The sequence below is a fragment of the Neoarius graeffei genome, chromosome 1 (genome assembly GCF_027579695.1).
Source record: "Neoarius graeffei isolate fNeoGra1 chromosome 1, fNeoGra1.pri, whole genome shotgun sequence".
Lineage (NCBI taxonomy): Eukaryota > Metazoa > Chordata > Actinopteri > Siluriformes > Ariidae > Neoarius > Neoarius graeffei.
The window spans coordinates 58,136,265-58,160,334 of record NC_083569.1 but is presented as its reverse complement, the minus strand read 5'-3'; the positions used below and the strand labels follow the sequence as shown (position 1 = coordinate 58,160,334).

The 24,070-nt window shown below is 40.4% G+C and overlaps 1 protein-coding gene across 2 annotated transcripts; it reads right to left on the bottom strand.

Annotated features, from left to right (window-relative positions):
• Positions 1–5,043: 5,043 nt before the first annotated feature.
• On the bottom strand, positions 5,044–23,567 carry myoz2a (myozenin 2a). 2 transcript variants are annotated; one of them, XM_060923943.1, is made up of 6 exons: positions 23,404–23,567; positions 22,437–22,524; positions 17,775–17,938; positions 15,349–15,493; positions 9,031–9,214; positions 5,044–5,605 (listed from the first exon to the last, which is right to left on the bottom strand). In XM_060923943.1, exons 2-6 carry the CDS (start codon positions 22,516–22,518, stop codon positions 5,359–5,361), a joined length of 822 nt encoding a protein of 273 aa, XP_060779926.1. In that variant the 5' UTR covers positions 22,519–22,524; positions 23,404–23,567; the 3' UTR covers positions 5,044–5,358. The 2 variants fall into 2 exon arrangements, with proteins under 2 accessions (XP_060779926.1, XP_060779919.1); XM_060923936.1 differs by lacking the exon at positions 23,404–23,567 and having other exon boundaries at positions 22,437–22,742.
• Between the last annotated feature and the right edge of the window lie 503 nt (positions 23,568–24,070).

Here is a 24,070-nt window from a genome sequence, read left to right as displayed (position 1 = left end):
TCAGGGATTAACACACACACACACGCTGTATGTGAATGGTGAGTAGAGCTGAGCACCAGCACTGATTTGATGGAAATTTAAATCTCATAATAATAATAATAATATTAATGTTGTTGTTGATATTGATGATGATGATGATGATGCAATACCATTTATAGAGAAACACCTTCATTTCAAAATTGCTAAATTTCACCCTTCAAGGCATCTGTTGCCTGTGTGTATATTGGGTGATCATTACCATTGTATGTATATATTTACCAGTTATTCCACGAAATCGAGTCAGACATGAGCCAATAGCCAACGAGCTGCGTAGCTACAAGCCACGCATGATGAGCTTGAGTGGAATAGCTGTTTTATTCTATCCACATTCACTGGATTTTGAGAAACAGAGCATTTTATTATTTTTTTTTTTTGCAAACTCGATAAATATAAACTTCATACACAACGTCCGGGGGCGTTGTGGCTCAGTTGGATAAGGCGCCATACCATAAATCCTGGGACCCGGGTTCGATTCCGCCCTGCGAATGGTGAGCTTAGCTAACCACCACTTCATGTCTGGGGCGGCACGGTGGTGTAGTGGTTAGCGCTGTCGCCTCACAGCAAGAAGGTCTGGGTTCGAGCCCCGTGGCCGGTGAAGGCCTTTCTGTGTGGAGTTTGCATGTTCTGCCCGTGTCCGTGTGGGTTTCCTCCGGGTGCTCCGGTTTCTCCCACAGTCCAAAGACATGCAGGTTAGGTTAACTGGTGACTCTAAATTGACCGTAGGTGTGAATGTGAGTGTGAATGGTTGTCTGTGTCTATGTGTCAGCCCTGTGATGACCTGGCGACTTGTCCAGGGTGTACCCCGCCTTTCGCCCGTAGTCAGCTGGGATAGACTCCAGCTTGCCTGCGACCCTGTAGAACAGGATAAAGCAGCTACAGATAATGAGATGAGATGGGACAAAACGTCCAACAAAATAATTTCCGCTTAAAATGTAAACAAACCAGCCCCAGAAGACAGGGGCAATTTGTGAAAAATGTGAGAATAATTCTCACATAATAACTGGGGGGGGGTATTTTCAAGTAGTTTTTATTTCATGGTTGGTTCAGCAATACGCTCCGCCATTTTGTTTTTCTCTACTCACGATATATGAGCCGATATCCTAGTAGTAGAGTAGCCAATCAGAGTGCGTGATTGCTCATATCCAGTGAATGTGGATAGAATAAATATAGATTTATAAAAGATGATATTCTGAGATTACTGGAATAAATTAACTTAAGTTCTCCCACTCAGTTTGGTTAAACTTGGCCCATTATTGCAATTATTTCCACAGAAGATCCAGAGATAAATCAGACATCATGACGCTTTCAGAATCTCCTGGTTCCCTTGATGCACTGCACATTGTTTTTACGTATTATGCCTGCTTTATCACATTTAACATGAGTCATCAGGCATTTACCAAGTCCAAGACTCAGACTGAAAACTGGTGTCATAACCCTAAAGCAATTTGCTAGTAATTCGGTCAGCATCAGCATCTACAGTGTGTGTGTGTGTGTGTGTTACAGTACAGTACATTGTATGACATGAACTTGTGCATCAGTCATACAGTAGCTCAAAGAAGATCATCTGTTGTCTGGTTGGATGAACGTGTAATCTACTACCTTTGATGGAGGGAGTCTCAGGCTAATTGTTTGGCTTCTATCCAGCAAGAACCCATTTACCCATGAGGTAGATATATTGTTGGGCTGCACTGAATTCCATGCAGTGTTCAAGGTTTTTTAATTTTTTTCTTTTTACACACACACACACACGTGTGTGTGTTTTAAAAATGTACAACTGCTCAATTGGGGTGGCATGGTGGTGTAGCATTAGCACTGTCGCCTCACAGCAAGAAGGTTCTGGGTTCGAGCCCAGTGGCTGACAGGGGCCTTTCTGTGTGGAGTTTGTATGTTGAAGAAGAAGAAGCCTTTATTTGTAATTATGCACACTCAAGCACAGTGAAATTCATCCTCTGCATTTAACCCATCTGAAGCAGTGAACACACGCATGCACACACAAGTGAGCACACACACATACTCAAACCAGTGGGCACTTCAGCCCAAGGCTGCCTCATGTTAACCTAACTTTGGAGGAAACCAGAGCATCCGGAGGAAACCCACGCAGACACGGGGAGAACATGCAAACTCCACACAGAAAGGCCCCCATTGGCCGCTGGGCTCGAACCCAGAACCTTCTTACTGTAAGGCAACAGTGCTAACCACTACACCACCGTGCCGCCCAAGACATTAGGTTAACTGGTGACTCTAAATTGACCGTAGGTGTGAATGTGAGTGTGAATGGTTGTCTGTGTCTATGTGTCAGCCCTGTGATGACCTGGCGACTTGTCCAGGGTGTACCCTGCCTTTCGCCCGTAGTCAGCTGGGATAGGCTCCAGCTTGCCTGCGACCCTGTACAGGATAAGCGGTTATGGATATTGGATAGATGGAATTGCTCAGTTGTACCTGCAGAGCAACTAAAATTAGTGTCAGCTGCAGATCAAGCTTTGCTACTCTAAAACCATCAAGTAAAACTAAAATGCAGCCATACGAAAGTTAAGTTAGTGTTACTCATAAATCACAAGAAGAATTACTTTAAAGATGACTGTAAATGACATAAAGAAACAACATTTCCACAAAGTGACTTAAGAAAATGGGCGGCATGGTGGTGTAGTGGTTAGTCAAGTCAAGTTCATTTGTATAGCGTTTTTAACAATAAACAGTGTCGCAAAGCAGCTTTACAGAATTTGAACGACTTAAAATATGAGCTAATTTTATCCCTAATCTATCCCCAGGCAGTGAGCAAGCCTGTGGCGATGGTGGCAAGGAAAAACTCCCTCAGATGACATGAGGAAGAAACCTTGAGAGGAACTGTCGCCTCATAGCAAGAAGGTCCGGGTTCGAGCCCAGCAGCCGGCGAGGGCCTTTCTGTGTGGAGTTTGCATGTTCTCCCCGTGTCCGCGTGGGTTTCCTCCGGGTGCTCCGGTTTTCCCCCACAGTCCAAAGACATGCAGGTTAGGTTAACTGGTGACTCTAAATTGACCGTAGGTGTGAATGTGAGTGTGAATGGTTGTCTGTGTCTATGTGTCAGTCCTGTGATGACCTGGCGACTTGTCCAGGGTGTACCCCGCCTTTCGCCCGTAGTCAGCTGGGATAGGCTCCAGCTTGCCTGCGACCCTGTAGAACAGGATAAAGCGGCTACAGATAATGAGATGGATGGATGGATGGACTTAAGAAAATTCATGATCACAATCAAACATTTCTAAACCTGCTTCATTCTCCCAGGAAAAAAACAAACAAAACAAAACTGACCCGCTACAGTGAAGCATGAGGTACAGTGAGTTGTGATAGCCATGCACTGAACCCATCACTGTCTGCCTGACTGAATGCAAGAGACAGCAATGTAGCCAAAAGGCAAGAGACATGTCACTTCTCCATCTCCTCAATAAAACAGATATGGTTTGTCAGGTCTGGAGACTGTAACCTTGAACACACATGCTGATTTAGACAGACAGTGGAACCAGCTTGAGCAGCCTGAGTCATTCATAAGAAGCCATTCATTGGCAGGTGATACAGTGATTATAATACCGTAAATCATCACAGATTTTAGACACAGATATTTGAATATTAGAAACAATCCTTAAAGCTGAATCTATTCAGTTATTGTCAGTGTAAATTCTCACTTTTGTTTCATTTTACAGTAAAAACAGGCACATATTCTGTATGACATCTTTGTGTTTTAGTACTTGTTGATAATAATAATAATAATAATAATAATAATAATAGGCGGGGCGGCACGGTGGTGTAGTGGTTAGCACTGTCGCCTCACAGCAAGAAGGTCCGGGTTCGAGCCCCATGGCCAGCGAGGGCCTTTCTGTGCGGAGTTTGCATGTTCTCCCCGTGTCCGCGTGGGTTTCCTCCGGGTGCTCCGGTTTCCCCCACAGTCCAAAGACATGCAGGTTAGGTTAACTGGTGACTCTAAATTGAGCGTAGGTGTGAATGTGAGTGTGAATGGTTGTCTATGTGTCAGCCCTGTGATGACCTGGCGACTTGTCCAGGGTGTACCCCGCCTTTCGCCCGTAGTCAGCTGGGATAGGCTCCAGCTTGCCTGCGACCCTGTAGAAGGATAAAGCGGCTACAGATAATGAGATGAGATGAGAAGAACTATTTAAAACGTGTTCTTAAAGAAAAGATGTATATATTACGTATGATTAATTTTTGCATTTTACTCAGAGTTTTACTCATAATTAATGATATATTAATATATAATTAATACATTTTATGGCACATGCACACAGTATATATTTACTCTCACATATTAATTTTTCACATGTAGGGCATTTCGTTTTATTTTTGTTTCATGTTATTCACATGATGATACATGTGTTTACTTGAATTCCCATGTGCTAACTGGGTATAACTTATTTGTAATGAACTTTCACATTTTTAACATTGGTCAAATATTACACACATAATCAAATGTGAAACGCAATATTTTTCCAGGGTGTACAGGTGAATAGTAATAAAGAGGTATAACAGAATAAATTATATTGTAGAGGTGCAGCTTCAAATAACATTGAAATTCAACAAATGTTTGTAGCTCTGTACCTAGAAAAGAAAATCTTACATTACATATATAACATATTATTCTATCCACATTCACTGGATATGAGCAATTGCATGCTCTGATTGGTTACTCTACTACTAGGATATCAGCTCATATACCATGAGTAGAGAAAAACAAAAAGGCAGACCGTGTTGCTGAACCAACCGAGGATGAAATAAAAACTCGACTCAAAAACAAAACCCCCAAAAATATAAAAAAGCAACAAAATATGGAATGAAAGTATTTGATGGTAAGAACATATCTTTTTTTATTTTTCAAGAATTATTATTATCGCATTTTTCACAAATTGCTCCTGTCATTTTGCCAATTTGTTCACATTCTAAGTGGAAATGATTTTTTCAGACATTTTGTATAAAGTTTGTATTTATCAAAGTTGCAAACAATAAAAATAAAAATGCTCTGTTTCTCAAACTCCAGTGAATGTGGATTGAATAAAACAGTTATTCCACTCAATCTGGTTGTACATGGCTTAAAGCTGACTCAGCGCTATGCGCCTCATCAGCTATCAGCTCATGTACGACTCGATTTCTTGGAATAACTGTTAAATATGTGATACTAATTGTGATACTCTCCTTTAAAAGAACTGAAGCTTATACAATGATGTTCAGAAACTGAGACATTGTAAACCATCTTACATATAATTTAATGTAACCTGAATATGCAACCTAAAGGTAGTTAACGAAGCTTCATATTTATCACATTAGCAACGCAAGTGACACTCAAAGTTCATCAGATTCAGGGATGAACATGGATGATTTGGGCTCCAGGGAGGCAGAAGCAAGGAACAGAGGGGCAGTATCAGTCACCCAGCCCAGAGCCGTCCTGTTGAAGGAGGGTCGCAAGAGCACAGGGTCAGCCACGACTTCTGGGGGTGGAAGACTGGGGGCGCTTGGGAGAACGTTCACTTCAACTGACTTGACTGGGGCTTTAGGAGCATTTCCAAAGCCACCAAATGGAGTTGCCACTCTAGGCATAAGACAATTGAGATGTTAATGCTCCTGAAAGTGAGATGACTAAAGGAAATTACTGCCTGAAGAACATATCTGCTATTTAAGAAAATAACAAAACATTCCTCTTTTGTAAAATGCAAGCTTGAATACATTTGTGATGGAACACTGTATTGTACCCAGCCAAACTTAACTGCTCAAAAGATTTTTAGAAAAGGATTCGAATATTTTCGTGCTGCTCAGAAAACATAGTTGTTCCCCTATGAAGCAGCATTCCTGCTGTGACACCGTCACATTAAGTCAGTTGTCACTGGTTTTCTCATGAGCTCCATGAATGAATATGAAGTTTATATAAGTTACATACTGTATAATACTATGTTTGTTGGTGAAGGTATTTATATGTGCTTATGTTCCTATTAATGTTTATTCCACTGTACAAATTATGGTATGGATGTGGGGATTTATTGTATAAATGATGCAGCCAGGGCGGCACGGTGGTGTAGTGGTTAGCGCTGTCGCCTCACAGCAAGAAGGTCCGGGTTTGAACCCCGTGGCCGGCGAGGGCCTTTCTGTGTGGAGTTTGCATGTTCTCCCCGTGTCCGCGTGGGTTTCCTCCGGGTGCTCCGGTTTCCCCCACAGTCCAAAGACATGCAGGTTAGGTTAACTGGTGACTCTAAATTGACGGTAGGTGTGAATGTGAGTGTGAATGGTTGTCTGTGTCTATGTGTCAGCCCTGTGATGACCTGGTGACTTGTCCAGGGTGTACCCCGCCTTTCGCCCGTAGTCAGCTGGGATAGGCTCCAGCTTGCCTGCGACCCTGTAGAACAGGATAAAGCGGCTACAGATAATGAGATGAGATGAGATGATGCAGCCGTCATTACACCTATCACCGCACACCCTAACTTTTTTAGGTAGGTGCGCAAAAGGTGTCTGAAGCAGAGGTGGACAGTAACAAAGGACATTTACTTGAGTACTGTACTTAAGTACACTTTTTGAGTATCCGTACTTTACTTGAGTATTATTTTTTTTAAACTTATGACTTTAACTTCACTACATTTGAAAGACAAATATCGCACTTTTCACTCCACTACATTTCTGTCAAGGGCCTCGTTACTATGAAACAGCTTTGAAAGTGGATGTTTTTGCTTTTCTTTTCTAAAATGTGATTGTTTTTTTCGCAGGTGACACTGAGACAGTCTATCAGTAATCACTAGGGTCACGTCATGTCCATAGACTGTATCAAATCAAGATCAATTATTTCTCAGCAGCGTTATTTGAACACGATCAGTTGATGGCAGAATGGAAGGAGGTGGTTCTTCTGGGGAATGCACACACTCATGGCTATAACGAGAACCCATGTTTCAGTTTTCTGCAAGGATTAAAGATTTGTTTTGTTTTAAACGTTTGCTTTGTTTGCCGAAAATGAACCACATCAAGGCCTACAAAAACTCTCCATCCAAGCTGTGGAAGCATATTGAGGTATATATATATGTTTTATTCCAAGAGAAAGCTTGCAACAAAGTTGTCTGTGCTTTTAGAGCTAGTGATAACGTTGCAATAGCTATGCAGTCTGGTTAGTCAAATGACTTTCTATGGATTTGCCCACCAAGTTGCCATCGCCTTGTCCACGGCTAACGTTAACAAATAGCTAGTTCACTTGGACACTGTAAATTAGCATGTAAAAACGGAGTTCTGCTAACATGAATAATGTTAACGTATCTGAAGTCCTTTCAGAAATATGTTTTAGCATAATCTTGCCAAATAAACAGAGTGTAGAAATTTTTCTTTTCTAGTAGCGTTAGCTACCCAATATGATTTTGAGTTTGAAAAGCGTTTGCTAGCATGTCAGGTAGAGTTTCACTGACTAGCTAGCTTAACGCTAAACCACCATGATGGCACAGCATGCGTTCATTTTGTGAATTCACATTTCTGTCTTTGGTAACAGCATTAGGTTTTGTAAGCGCTGTGGCAATAATACAACGATGCGTTGACAGAAAATGTACTTTTAATACTTAAGTATTTTTAAAAGCAAGTACTTTAGTACTTTAACTTAAGTAAAAATTTGACTGGACAACTTTCACTTGTATCAAAGTAACATTTGACCAGTGGGATCTGTACTTTGATTTAAGTAATGAAGTTGGGGACTTTGTCCACTTCTGGTCTGAGGAGGTCCATACACGAGCAAGTGCGTGAGACCGGGTTGTGTGGCACGAGCCTTGAACGCTACAGCTTCTACTCAATCTAAAAGACTCCTTTGTTTGATAAATGTGTTAATAGTCTTTTGCAACTGGGGAGTTAGAATTTATTAAACTCGTTCTGGACTATCAGAACAAGAATCCGCATGTCTACAGCGAGTGGACGCGAGGGAACATTCCATCCCAAACAGGTTAGATTAGATTAGATAAAACTTTATTGATCCCTTTGGTGTGGAGTTTGCTACAGATCCGGTGAGATCTATGCCTTTTATATATATATATATATATATATATATATATATATATATATATTTTTTTTTTTTTTTTGGCTGGGTATACCTTAGCTGGCAATCATTTTTTAAAAACTTTTTCCTGAATCATGGATTATATCTTTTCCGTTCCTGCCTGACGTGCGCAAGAGTGCATTGGCCTGCTGTTTCCTGGATTTACGAACTGTGGACTCTTGTTTAATACATCGGGATATGGACTATAGTTTTCGTTTAGGTGGTTTTGGGTATCTGGTGCATTTTTTTTCCTTTAATATACAGTATTGTGCGCGATGTCACCCTGAACTGTTCGTTGTGCATCTTCCTGAGTGTTGTGACTGTGGGGTGACGGTAATATAATTAATGCTATCATTAGTTTATTTCGTGTGTACAACTTCTTATATGTACTGACAAACTGTTCACGAAAATTATCTGTTGGTGTTTGCCAAGTATTGCTTTCATTCCAAAGAACCGCTTGTGCGTTTATTAGAATCATTAAAAATGGACTCTCCCATGTACTTTTAATATGTGTAAATTATTCAATTTTTGTGATAACAATTGTGATATTTTGTGATATATAAAACTTGTGATAGTTATATTTCTTAAATTTATTTACTAATGATATTATTAATGTTATTTTTATACACTTTGTTTACTTATACATTTTTTTGTAATTTTTGTCCTCTATTATATTGTTACCATTTTTTTTTATGAGGACCACAATGGAAATAAGTCATTTTATTAGACTTTTTTGTGTCATCCTCGGTTTTTTTACATGTCTTTACAATAATTAAATGTGTATTTTGTTGTAAATGTACATGTGGAAAACCTAAATAAAATAAAATAAAATAAAATAAAATAAAATCAACGTAACACAGCCAAAAAATTAATAGGCCGAGTGTTACACTGGATTCTGCCATATCCCTACAGAGTGTTGAAAAAATTGCATTGAATAGGCTTTCTTTAGGAAGAACAGTACTCACCGATTAAAGCTCTTGTACTGTGGGATCTCAGGTGTGGTCTCAGATTCAGGCATTTGTAAATGCACCATGTCTGCTAGAGAGGGATCACTGATGAGAGCCTGCTCCCAGGGAGAGTGATAGAATTTGGGAACAGCTGTGCTGTTGAATTTCTCTGTTGGAACATTCTTCAAGGGACCTCCATAACCTACAGAATACACATCGAAGGTGAGAAATGACCTTAAACTGCCCAAGCAGAGAGACAGCCACAGGTCAGGAAGACAATGTTACCTGCGATGCCTTCATGGGAAAAGAATGCACCATGCCAGCAGGCTTCTTTACAGAATGTTTCTGTGAAAACATTCTCTAATATTTGCTTGCTTTTTGAACTAAGATCTTCTATTATGTCAAAGTATTATCACGAGAAATTCATAAACAATTAGCAAGCAATTCCCTACAATCAGCATCTAGTGTTGAAGAAATATGTTGTCAGTAAACCAGACCAAGATCGAAAGTCAATTAAAATATAGATCATAATAATTGATCTTTATTGTTCACTTGTCTGAAAGTTGCCCTCAGAACCTTCCAGGGAATCAGAAAATACTTTCTGGAAATCGAGTGTTATAGGATCTGTATATATTAACATTATATATTATAACAAGCTTATTTAATTGAGTTCCTAATCAAATATGGTAGTCAGTCTCTTTTCATTGTGAACATCTGAAGTGAAATAAAAGGGTTAATAATCAGGATTGGGGGCGGCACGGTGGTGTAGTGGTTAGCACTGTCGCCTCACAGCAAGAAGGTTCTGGGTTCAAGCCCAGTGTCCAAGAGGGGCCTTTCTGTATGGAGTTTGCATGTTCTCCCCGTGTCTGTGTGGGTTTCCTCCGGGTGCTCCGGTTTCCCCCACAGTCCAAAGACATGCAGGTTAGGTTAACTGGTGGCTCTAAATTGACCGTAGGTGTGAATGTGAGTGTGAATGGTTGTTTGTCTCTATGTGTCAGCCCTGTGATGATCTGGTGACTTGTCCAGGGTGTACCCCGCCTTTCGCCCATAGTCAGCTGGGATAGGCTCCAGCTTGCCCACAACCCTGCACAGGATAAGCGGTTACGGATAATGGATGGATGGATGGATGGATGGATAATCAGGATTGTTTTCCTTCATTGTGTATACATAGATACAGCCTTAAGAACTGGACAAAGGCCTTTAATAACTATTATTCTATCCACATTCACTGGATATGAGCAATTGCATGCTCTGATTGGTTACTCTACTACTAGGCTATCAGCTCATATACTGTGAGTAGATAAAAACAAAATGGCAGAGTGTGTTGCTGAACCAACCGAGGATGAAATAAAAACTCTACTTGAAAACAAAACCCCAAAAATACAAAAAAAGCAACAAAATATGGAATGAAGGTATTTTATGGTAATAACATGTCTTTTTTATTTTTCAATAATTATTATTATAGCATTTTTCACAAATTGCTACCATCATTTCACTGGTTTGTTTGCATTCTAAGCAGAAATGATTTTGTCAGACGTTTTGTATAAAGTTTTTATTTATCAAATTTGCAAAAAATAAAAGTAAAAATGCTCTGTTTCTCAAAATCCAGTGAATGTGGATAGAATAAAACAGTTATTCCACTCAATCTCATTGTACATGACTTATAGCCAACTCGGCGCTACGCACCTCATCGGCTATCAGCTCACACATGACTAGATTTCATTGAATAACTGTTAAATATAACTAGGAACTACAACTAGGATTTGGATACTTTACATATTTCCAATTATCAGGAGCTATGAGTTTCAGAGAGGAAGTCAACTTTTTTTGCTCGGTGGATAGTATATCGAGTGTGACATGCTTCCAGCCTGTTTTAACAATGACAAGCAGCCACCTGCCTTGCTGTGTAATGGAACACTGACAGGCTAACTGAGATTAAAATTTGGTCAAGCTGAGTTACTATTGTTAGTTTTAGATAATTGTGTGCAGCGGTTGAAAGCCAAAGTCTCCTTTTTCTTCCAAGGCAGTTGTTACAGCTCTGTAAATTATAATGTCCATGCTGTGATCTATTTGTGTTAAAACTGATTCCTTAGCAGCATCGGATATACTGAAGGCCCAGACCTGAGATGAAGCGTCTCTACAATTGTATACAGTACAGAGATAAAGGATGTTCTTCTAGCTTTGGAAGGATCTCCATTTTCTGGCAAAACAAAACAAAAAAGCCTTCTTCATAGACTCACTAGAATGTCTTTACATATGGTAATGTCATTACAATCCAAGTGAAAAATTAGATCAACTTTCTCAAAATGTTCTAGATGAACGCACACAATAAATATGTGTTTATATGTAAGGCTAGGTTTGGCACCATCATTCGGTCAGACAAGAAGTTTGGAGAACATGATCTGTAGGTCAATTGTGACATGGTTTTACTCCATATTCACTCCTCTTCAGTTTGAAAGCAGCTTCCTAAAGTAGCTTGATTCAGTTGAATGTTGTTCACTGTGTATATTAGTATAAAGCCTAACTTGCTATGAACAACTATCTCAACTGTCATTCAGCCGCAGTGACCTGAGCCCATATGTTTAGCTCACCCACGACGGTATTGTAATCAGTGTGGTTTGTTTGTTTGTTTGTTTGTTTGTTAACAATCTAGCATCTAGACGGTTGCACACTCACATTCACATCTATAGTCGATTTAGAGCCATTAATTAGCCTAACCTGCATGTCTTTGGACTGTGGGGGAAACCGGAGCACCCGGAGGAAACCCACACAGACACGGGGAGAACATGCAAACTCCGCACAGAAAGGCCCCCATCAGCTACTGAGCTCGAACCCAGAACCTTCTCATTTCGGGCGGCATGGTGGTGCAGTGGTTAGCACTGTTGCCTCACAGCAAGAAGGTTCTGAGTTCGAATCTCATGGCTGATGAGGGCCTTTCTGTGCGGAGTTTGCATGTTCTCCCTGTGTCTGCGTGGGTTTCCTCGGGGTGCTCTGGTTTCCCCCACAATCCAAAGACATGCAGGTTAGGTTAACATGGGGCGGCCTTGGGCTGAAGTGCCCTTGAGCAAAGTACCTAACCCCTAACTGCTCCCTGGGTGCTGTAGCATGACTGCCCACTGCTCTGGGTATGTGTGTGTGCTCACTTGTGCGTGTGTGTGTTCACTGCTTCAGATGGGTTAAGTGCAGAGGACAAATTTCACTGTGCTTGAGTGTGCATATGACAAATAAAGGCTGCTTCTTCTTCTTCTCTTGACTTCAAATTTTCAGGGTAGGTGGGCAATAGGCCGTAGATTGCTTAATTAAATTTTGGGTGTAATCGGGTCAAGGTAAAGGTTAAGGTCATCGGAAAGGTCAACCTTTTGGTCAAATAACATATTTTCCATGATAACTCAAAAACGGTTGCCAATAGACAATGTTTATTATTATGAGCATATAGGAACTCCCATATGGGCTTTCATTTGGCACTATGATCTTTGACCTTGAGTGACCTTGAAAGGTCAAATTCAAGGTCACGGATTTTCAGAGGGCTGTAACTTGAAAACGGTTGATGGTAGACAGATATTTACCATTATCAACTTATAGGAAGTGCCATATGGCCTTTCATTTGGCACCATGACCTTTGACCTTGAATGACTTTGAAATGTCAAACTCAAGATCATGGATTTTCATAGGACTATCATAGCCTGACAGCTGATGATTGAGAAATATTACCATTATCAACATACAGTATAGGTATAAAATAAGTGCTGCCAGGCAAGGTTTGTTTTGTCTGGCAACACTTGTTTATTATTGACTTTCTCTCACTTCAATCTTATTTGACTGTCCATCTATCCATTATCTGTAGCCGCTTTATCCTTCTACAGGGTCGCAGGCAAGCTGGAGCCTATCCCAGCTGACTACGGGCGAAAGGCGGGGTACACCCTGGACAAGTCGCCAGGTCATCACAGGGCTGACACATAGACACAGACAACCATTCACACTCACATTCACACCTACGGTCAATTTAGAGTCACCAGTTAACCTAACCTGCATGTCTTTGGACTGTGGGGGAAACCGGAGCACCCGGAGGAAACCCACGCAGACACGGGGAGAACATGCAAACTCCGCACAGAAAGGCCCTCGCCGGCCACGGGGCTCGAACCCGGACCTTCTTGCTGTGAGGTGACAGTGTTAACCACTTCACCACTGTGCTGCCCTACGTGTACTGGTCCTTGTCTTGATATCCACATTATAATGTGATATGTTTGTATTTTGTACCCTTTACTAGATGTCTCATTCTCCACTGGACTCCCCCCATGGTTGAACAGTTGTTGGTCTCTTCAAAATAGGTTCACTCGAAAGGTCCAATCATTAAAGTAGTTTTATGCTTCGTCTCCCTTTTTCTCCTTCACTTAATTCAGATTTACTAACAGTATAAGTCTCTGACATTCTTAGAAATGTGCTGTTAATGTTTTTTTTGTCTTTTTTTCTTCTTTCCCTGCTTTCTCCTCCTTTATGGTGAATTAATGCACAATAAAAATAATCACCAGTGAGCATCCCTCAAATCTGGCCAGCAAACCCAAAACAGATGTTCTGTAACAAGGGTGATTTATCACTTCTTGCTATCCTTGCTTAGTCTAGTAGGCCCAAGGAGGCCTGAGGGCCTGACCAGAGTCAATGCCAGCAAGAAAGGTTTTGAGCAGCTGAGATTTTTCAGCACTAATATTCAGAGGGCTAGATATTAATCATGTATTTGATGGAAATGTACAATGACTACAAGGGGTTAAAAGGAAATAGTGCTTTCACACAATGTGCAATCAGATGTAGCAATGTTTGTTTTAATACATTGTTGTGTCCTGCACCAGCACCAGTATTAAAGCTTGACAGCCTTTCGAATTCATAAAATTGGTGAAATTTAGTTCCTTCTGAAATTTGATAATTGTGATTTTTTTTAGATATTACAGAAATAAACATATATCAGTCCATTCTGTGGCTGGGAAGTTATTTAATTTAAGGCAATTCCTGAGCAAATAATGTGCATGAAATTGCTTGCTTTGTGCAGTCAAGCAGACAGAGGAAGTCCGTGTGCGTACGCGCAGATTTACCTTCTTCTTCTTCTTTTGGGTTTTATAGCAGCTGGCATCCACAGTGTTGCATTACTGCCATCTAAAGGTTTACCTTGACTGTGCACCGACAGTTCCATCATTCTGCCACTAAACGAACAGCTGATCACACCGAGGTGCTCGCTGACCGCCGATATTTATTAGTTTGGTCCTGCGTTTCCTTTCCTTCGTAACATAATGTCTTTTCTCGCTTTCCGTTACCGTAGTAGGTCTTTCACGTTTCATTTGCACACTCACATCCTCCATTTTTCTTTCTTGTTTCAAATTTGTATCCCACAATACCTTGTGCGAACGGGAAAAGCCCACCATGTGATGCATGATGTAGTATCTTGAAGTGGGTTATGGTGAAGCAGGCAAAAATAGCGGAGAATTTAGGGCCACGTGGCACTAAATTCATTAATCTATCCATCCATCCATCCATCCATTATCTGTAGCCGCTTATCCTGTACAGTGTCATGAGCAAGCTGGAGCCTATCTCAGCTGACTACGGGCGAAAGGCGGGGTACACCCTGGACAAGTCGCCAGGTCATCACAGGGCTGACACATAGAGACAAAGAACCATTCATACTCACAGTCAATTTAGAGCCGCCAATTAGCCTAACCTGCATGTCTTTGGACCGTGGTGGAAACCGGAGCACCTGGAGGAAACCCACGCAGACACGGGGAGAACATGCAAACTCCACACAGAAAGGCCCCTGTCAGCCACTGGGCTTGAACCCAGAACCTTCTTGCTGTGAGGCGACAGTGCTAACCACTACACCACCGTGCCACCTTAAATTTATTAATTGTTCTTTAAAAAAAAAACACAAAAAAACTAATAAAATTGGAAGTCTGTGATTTGAATTCAGTAGCTTTTGGTCCACTAAACAAAAATAATTGGGTGTCAGGGAAAATTCTTTTTATGACCTAAACTTCAGCACAGACTCAGTAAGCCAGATGAGTGTGTGGATGTAAGATAAAATCTGTTAGAGATACTATTATGGACAGCTTCTGCAATGGGCCAGAACTTAGAAGATACCGGAAAGGCCAGACAAACTTCCTGGAGAGGCTCAGGGCTATTACAGAGGAATGCTAACTGTGAAGAGTGTAGTAAAAATACCCAACTCCTAACTCAACTCCAGTGATATTAAACTTGGTTTTAAGAACATACAGCAGGCTCCGTGCTGGTCTGAATAGTGTTCTAGCAGTGGATTTTTTATTTTTTTTATTTTTGAAAGTGTGTATGAGCACTAACCTGGGGCTATATAGTCAGGATTGGGCATAGTATGTGGGTCAGATGTGTTTGGAGAAGTTTTTGATGCTTGGTCAACTCCTACACCATTAACTTCAGTTTTCATACTTGTGGTTTCAATACCTGGTGCAGGAGGAATCACGCCATGCTGCAAGAATGATAAATGAGAGGAGCATGGAACAGAGGAAAAGAATGAAAGGACAGTTTTTGAAAGGTAATATGTTAAAGAGATTCTTCCATGGAGGTGCATCAAATCTCAATTTCTTAGAATAAATGACGTGTACCTATTATTTTACTCCACTTCCCCCAAAGCATTATAAAAAACATTATGATAGAAAGAGTAGACTGGCTGAGGGAGTGTTCAATGTGATACAGACTATACTGGTTGAAAAAAAAAAAAAAAAAAAAAGTACCCATGCTGTTATATCTGATATCTCATGGTCATTTTCACTTGGAGGCCTGTGTATCATAAACATACCTGCATTATGGCAGCTGAACAGCATCGCTCATTCTGGTCTAAGATGTTGCTCTAATCTCATTATTTTAATATTTTAGATAAAAAATTTGAAAAATGATATGCTTATGGCAGAAAAAAAATGGTACGGATTGAAAAACATACAGCACTCAGCGTAAATGAGTACACCCCCTTTGAAAAGTAACATTTTAAACAATATCTCAATGAACACAAACAATTTCCAAAATGCTGACAAGACAAAGTTTAATATAACATCTGTTTGACTTATAACAGGAAAGTAAGGTTAATAATATAAACTTAGATTACACATTTTTCAGTTTTACTCAAATTAGGGTGGTGCAAAAATGAGTACACCCCACAACAAAAACTACTACATCTAGTACTTTGTATGGCCTCCATGATTTTTGATGACGGCACCAAGTCTTCTAGGCATGGAATGAACAAGTTGGCGACATTTTGCAACATCAATCTTTTTCCATTCTTCAACAATGACCTCTTTTAGTGACTGGATGCTGGATGGAGAGTGATGCTCAACTTGTCTCTTCAGAATTCCCCATAGGTGTTCGATTGGGTTCAGATCAGGAGACATACTTAGCCACTGAATCACTTTCACCCTGTTCTTCAGAAATCCAAAAGTGGCCTTAGATGTGTGCTTAGTCATGTTGGAAAAGTGCACGACGACCAAGGGCACGGAGTGATGGTAGCATCTTCTCTTTCAGTATAGAGCAATACGTCCGTGAATTCATGATGCCATCAATGAAATGCAGCTCCCCGACACCAGCAGCACTCATGCAGCCCCACATAAGGACACTGCCACCACCATGTTTCACTGTAGGCACCATGCATTTTTCTTTGTATTCCTCACCTTTGCAACGCCATACAGTTTTGAAGCCATCAGTTCCAAAAACATTTATCTTGGTCTCATCACTCCAGAGTATAGAGTCCCAGTAGTCTTCATCTTTGTCAGCATGGGCCATGGCAAACTCTAGGCGGGCTTTTTTGTGCCTGGGCTTTAGGAGAGGCTTCTTTCGTGGACGGCATCCATGCATGCCATTCCTCTGCAGTGTACGCCGTATTGTGTCACGAGAAATAGTCACCCCAGTTTGGCTTTCTACTTCTTTAGATAACTGCAGTGAACTTGCATGCTGATTTTCTTCAACCCTTCTCATCAGAAGACGCTCCTGTTGAGGTGTTAACTTCCGTGGACGACCTGGACGTCTCTGTGAGATGGTTGCAGTTCCAGCTTTCTTAAATTTTTGTACCACTTTTGCTACAGTATTCTGACTGATAAGTAAAGCTTTGCTGATCTTCTTGTAGCCTTCACCTTTGTGGTGTAAAGAATTTATTTTCTTTGGAGAATTCTGAAGAGACAAGTTGAGCATCACTCTCCATCCAGCATCCAGTCACTAAAAGAGGTCATTGTTGAAGAATGAAAAAAGATTGATGTTGCAAAATGTCGCCAACTTGTTCATTCCATGCCTAGAAGACTTGGTGCTGTCATTAAAAATCATGGAGGCCATACAAAGTACTAGATGTAGTAGTTTTTGTTGTGGGGTGTACTCATTTTTGCACCACCCCACTTTGAGTAAAACTGAAAAATGTGTAATCTAAGTTTATATTATTAACCTGACTTTCATGTTATAAGTTAAACAGATGTTATATTAAACTTTGTCTTGTCGACATTTTGGAAATCGTTTGTGTTCATTGAGATATTGTTTAAAATGTTACTTTTCAAAGGGGGTGTACTCATTTATGCTGAGCGCTGTATACAGTATGCTGTATTTATTTCCACTGTAATATCATAAGGAAAAACTGCTGACTCACCATGTAGCTCGTGTCTGTAGCCAAATAATGTGTGATGTTGCTTACAGCAATGCAGCAACTCCCTTTCGTGTGCCATTGCTTTACTGACTTTTGAACTTGTCTTTCTCTCAAAGAAATTAGTCATACTTACATTCATATGAGGAGATGCATTCTGGATACTCTCAAATGTGTATTTCTCTGAGCGTTTCTGGCGCATCTTGAAGAGTCGAGATCCCCTGTTTGAAGCTAACGAGAGTTCTTCCAGCATGATTTCTTTAGGTGTGTTCACCTTTCGGCCCAGATCCATCTCTGACCCTGTGGGAGTCAGCAAATCATATGTTAGCTGTGAAGATTCTGTAAAAATGCATCAGCTAATGAAAAATTTTGAAATTGTCAGTGTTATCACTAAATTCAAGACACTGCCACACTTCCAAACTGGGCATGGGTTCTACAGATGATCTCACAAACATGTTGATTTTGACAGGTACCCTGGTTTATGTGAAGTTAAACAGATTATTATACAGTATGCCTTATTCTAATTTGTACTTGACCAGTCACTGACATCGTAATAACTGTAAATTTTGTCTAAAAATAGACTATATGTCCAAAATTATTTTAACACCTGACTATTACAACCATATATGAGCCTTCTCTCAAACTGCAGCCACAAAGGAATTGGAATACACACAATTGTCTCGAATGTCTTTGTTTGCTGTAGCATGTATGTTCCAGCATGACAATGCCCCTGTGCACAAAGCAAGGTCCATGAAGACATGGTTTGCCAAGGTTGGAGTGGAAGAACTCAAGTGGCCTGCACAGAGCTTTGACCTCAACCCCACCGAGCACCTTTGGGATGAACTGGAATGCCAACAATGCACTTAGCTTTTTCGCCCAACATTTGTGTCTGAACTCACTACTGCTCTTGTGTCTAAAGGGTGCAAATCTCCATCGCCACATTACAAAATCTAGTGGAAAACCTCCCCAGAATATTGGAGGCTGTTACAGCAACAAAAAGGGGGACTAACTCTAGAAAGGGATGTTCAACAAGCATATTATGAGAGTGACGGTCAGGTATCCACAGACTTTTGGCCATACAAATGACTTCATTTTCAGAAGGGTAATAAACAGTTTAGCTCACGCTAATCTCACACTGGGCCTAGGTTTGTTTGTTTGTTTGTTTGTTTGTTTGTTTGTTTTAAACACCGGATACCCTTCCTGACGCAACCCCCCCCCCCCCCCCCCCAAATCTATCCAGGCTTGGGACCGGCACTAAGTATGCACTGTCTTGTACAACCAAATTACCCAAATTACATCTTGTACTAACCAAAAAACAACCTCATATTTTACTTTATCTGCATATCTTTGGACCGTGGGGAAAATCGGCACACCTGGAGGAAACCTATGCAGACATGGGGAAAAACATGCTAACTCCACACAGAAAGGCCCCCATCAGTTCAAACCCAGAACCTTCTTGCTGTGAGGCAACAGTGCTAACCACTACACCACCAAACATATTACACATGCAAATAAAATGAATTCTTAATGTTTCGTAAAACTACTAAAAATTACTCAGATTTTGCAAATGATATGTTCAACTGAGGTGGGATGGTGGTGTCGTGGTTAGCACTGTCGCCTCACAGCAAGAAGGTTCTGGGTTCAAGCCCAGGGGCCAATGGGGGCCTTGCTGTATGAAGTTTGCATGTTCTCCCCATATCTGCGTGGGTTTGCTCCGGTTTGCCCCAAAGACATGTGGTTAGTCTAACTGGTGGCTCTAAATTGACCGTAAATATGAGTGTGAATGGTTGTGTGTCTCTATGTGTCAGCCCTGTGATGATCTGGCGACTTGTCCAGGGTGTACCCCACCTCTCACCCATAGTCAGCTGGGATAGGCTCCAGCTTGCCTGCGACCCTGCACAGGATAAATGGCTATGGATGGATACATTTAATTAAACAGAAACAGACAATATGTGGTGTAGACATATGAAAGGCATTAGCCCATTTGTATAAGTTCATTCATTCATTCATTCATTCATTCATTCATTATCTCTAGCCGCTTTATCCTTCTACAGGGTCGCAGGCAAGCTGGAGCCTATCCCAGCTGACTACGGGCGAAAGGCGGGGTACACCCTGGACAAGTCGCCAGGTCATCACAGGGCTGACACATAGACACAGACAACCATTCACACTCACATTCACACCTACGGTCAATTTAGAGTCACCAGTTAACCTAACCTGCATGTCTTTGGACTGTGGGGGAAACCGGAGCACCCGGAGGAAACCCACGCGGACACGGGGAGAACATGCAAACTCCACACAGAAAGGCCCTCGCCGGCCCCGGGGCTCGAACCCAGGACCTTCTTGCTGTGAGGCGACAGCGCTAACCACTACACCACCGTGCCGCCTTTGTATAAGTTATGTAGGAGAAATTAGTATACACCACAACAACAGTTCGAGTTGATAGGCAACTGATATGAGCTTAATTTGTTCTTAAATTTCATGATATAAAATGTATGGGGTGTTTCAAAAAATTTGATATAATTTCACAATCTAATAACTTTGCCAATTCTTGTTCAATTGACCTCAAATTTTAACAGCATATTTGGAAACAGGTCAAAATTTTATGTTTAATGTTTTTTGTTTTTATCTTTTTAGGTACAGAAATGCCATTCACTGGAAAAGAAAAGGCGTTGTGTGTGTTAGAGTACGCTCGACCACAGTCGAACAAGACAGTGCAGCGAGTATTTATGAGAGAGTTCTCTACAAATGCACCGACTGCAATGCAGATTTGGACACGGCACAAAAAGTTCAAAGAGGAAGGCTGTGTGTGTGTGTCAGGCGGTGTGCATATTGAAAATTTGTGAAATCATTCAAGGAATCCACATACCTTTGAATTTCTCATTCAAATTTTGAGGAATAAATCTTATATTGCTCAACATTAAGCTTGTTCAGTTTCATTTGCCTAGACTTCTGGGATATTTACATCTCAAATAATATCAAATTTTTAAAACACCCTGTATTTCTATAACCAATCAATTTGTAGTAATTCATACAGTAGTTCACCCAGACCTTATTCTTTTCCTTGACTGTTAAAATGTAAACTACATTCATACTGTAATCATTTACTCTCTCAGGCTTCCTTTGACCTGAGATCTACCATTAGGTTTCCCAAACCTTTTTTTAAGCTCTGGTCTCATTTATCCAGTTGATACTGAACACTATAACACTGGCTGATTACAGATGTGTCATAAATCTACCAAACATTGAGAAATATACACCATTAGCATATTTCCACAGCCAGTAAGAATCTTTATTCGCTCAGTTGCCAGTTTTCCATGCCCAGAAATAGTGTTTCCTGTGGACAACTACAAAAGTATTAGTTACTTTCAGTTATAGAGTCATCTCATTGGATTATTTACAGCCCAGCCAGGGTGTGGCAGAAAGTGAATTACAAAAATAAACCTTATGAACTGGTGGGCCAGCTGTCTGTGTGAGTGAGAATGACGCCAGCTACTGTAATAGTCCATACGTACAAATGTACAAATGCATTGCATTTTACTGTAGAATTTTCATGAACAAATATAAGTAGTATTACTGAAATATACACTGACCAGCCACTTTATCAGGAACACCCATAGACCTGCTGTTTTATGCAGTTATCTAATCAGTCAATGTCTTGACAGCAGCACAATGCATAAAATCATACAGATACAAATCAAGAGCTTGAGTTCATGTTCACTTCAAACATCAGAATGGGAAAAATTGTGATCTCAAAGTGTGACTTTCACTGTGGCATGGGTGTTGGCGCCAGATGGACTGGTTTGAGTATTTCAGAAACTGCTGATCTCCTGGGGTTTTCCACACACAACAGTCTCTAGAGTTCACACAGAATGATGCAAAAAAACAAAAAACATTGAGTGAGTGTCAGTTCTGTGGGCGGAAACGCCTTGTTGATAAGAGAGGTCAGAGGAAAATGGCCAGATTGGTTTGAGCTGCCAGGAAGGATATAGCAACTCATAGCAACTCTTTACAACCATGGTGAGCAGAAAAGCATCTCAGCATGCAACAGCAGAAGAACACATTAGGTTCCACTCCTGCCAGCCAAGAACAAGAATCTTAGAATCAATCTATTAAAGTGGCCGGTGAGTGTAAATAGCTTATTTAGTATATACTGTGTATACAGTTTACTGTGGAGCATTAATCCAAATTTATTAATCCAAATTGATAGGCTTAAATATTCTAATCACTACTTACACTACACATTACTTTTCACGTGATCATAATGCGATCAAATCTGAAATACACTTGAAAGTGCATTTGTGCCCTGAGAGTGCACAGGTGAACAATATGAACACATGATCACATTTGAAAAAAATTACTCACGTGAGGAAAAATCACACCACATGCTCTACATCTTAAAAGTTCACATGGCAAAAATAAATACATTTGCACAAGAAAATAAAACATACTACACGTGGCCAGTCAACCAAATGTGAAAATATGTCAAACATAATAAGTGACAACATAACTTTTCTGGAAGGCACTGTTTAGTATCTACTGTCTATAAACTTTGTTTAATATCTGCCTGGGCTTCATGTATGCAAAATGCTGAGAAAACGACATAGTGAAAGATAAGTGTTCAGTAAACAGCAGCATATTTTGTTCCATCCTTCTTCAGGAACCTAAACATTATCAACCACACACACACACACACACACACACACACACACACACACACACACACACACACACATCCTTAAAAAGTCTAAACAGCTAGAGTTGTTTGTTTTTATTAATAGCGAAATAAAGATCATACCATCATTGCCTTGAATTTCCCTGCAAATGGCCGCCGCCTGCATTTTCCTCTCTCTTATTGACATTAAGGTGTGCTGTGACATAGTGTCCTGTGCAGAAAAGGAAGTAGTTACATGCATATAGTTTATTCCACGTTCCTATATCAAAGACAAGCAATTCACAGGATATATTTTCACATCCTGTTCAGCATATCATATGAAATGTATTGTATGTGTTTAAACGACAAAGTTAGCACATCCCTTAAATAACCTCAGGCCATTAAATGTGATGCCCATGTGCAACACACTCTATTCAGACACACTCTGGCATACAGTCAATTAAAATGCCTGTAAACCTGACTGGTCCAGACAACGTGGCCAAAGGGACTTGAACATGACTTTAGAGGCATTACATAAGGCCGGTCAAACAGATAAAGTGATTTTACAGTGAAGAGAAGTGAAACTTTATGTATCATTTCTGCAGTGCTATTTTCTTCCTATATTCCCATCAAAGACTGAGACCCTGAATGTTTAGTCTGAGAGTTGCGCAAAGAAAAAATGCCGAGTCGACAGAAATGGGAAAAATATGGAAATAAATAATAAAAAAAAGACTGAGAATCATAATTTTAAAGTCTGGAACTATTTCAAAGTAAAGAAAGCAACAAATAAACCTCAGCAGAATTTCACTTTTTTTTAATGTGCCCCCCAATAGACAGAAGAGAAAGAGAAAAAAAAAAGATGCAATCGATTTATCAAAGTTACAGAAAATGCAGTAAGGGTAAAATAGAAAACAATCTAGCACTTAATCACAAATGAAGAAAAAAACTTCTCTATATGTTATATATAATATCATTAATGATGTTTAAGTCTTATAGTGTATGACTGTAATACCTACTTTAGCACAAATACAGCAGATGATGACTATAAGGCAAGGGTCAGATTTATCCAAAAGCTCTCAAAATACACACACCTGAGCAAGTAGGGTCTTACCTGTGTCTTGGATGTGTTTGTAGATGACTTTGGTTGAGTATGGATCCTTTAGGGGATATGGATCAGAAACCGACTGAGTAATGTGACCCGGCTCTTCCAAGGACCAAGGGGTCTGGCCAAGTACACCATGGGGCTAAGGGGAGGTGGCTCAGCGGGTGGGGGTGACTTACACTGTATGCAGTTAAATATAGTATGAGGACACACACATACATACTATGTTTAGGTTTAGTGAAGGTAGCTAATGTCAGTTCTGGGTGTAACTGAGCTATATCACTGGAGTTTATCTAATTTACACGGCGATTAAATTTATTGATTTATTTATCGCATTTGTGTGGTATAAATCACTCACATAGTAATATGTCTATCGATGTATGTATTATTTCTTTAAATCTTTTTATATGTGAATGTACACTATACAGTATGGCTACACGTTTGTGGACTCCTGACCATCACACTCATATGTGCTTTTTGAACACCCAGTTTTAGTCTAGATTTAGTCCTCCCTTTGCTGTTATAATAACCTCCATTCTTCTGGGAAGGCTTTCCAATAGATTTTGGAGCAAGGCTGTGGGGGATTTGACCATTGATTATTGAGGTCGAGGACTGATGTAGGGCAAGGAGGCCAGGGGTGCATTCAAATTCATTCAAAATTCATAAATATCCATAC

Excerpts from the sequence above, each read along its gene's own strand:
- myoz2a (XM_060923936.1), bottom strand. The coding sequence starts at position 22,554 with ATGCATGTAACTACTTCCTTTTCTGCACAGGACACTATGTCACAGCAC. Across the intron at positions 9,215-15,348 it reads TCCTGACTATATAGCCCCAG|GTTATGGAGGTCCCTTGAAG; the intron begins GTTAGTGCTCAT and ends TGTATTCTGTAG. Across the intron at positions 5,606-9,030 it reads CAGTACAAGAGCTTTAATCG|AGTGGCAACTCCATTTGGTG; the intron begins GTGAGTACTGTT and ends TCTTATGCCTAG.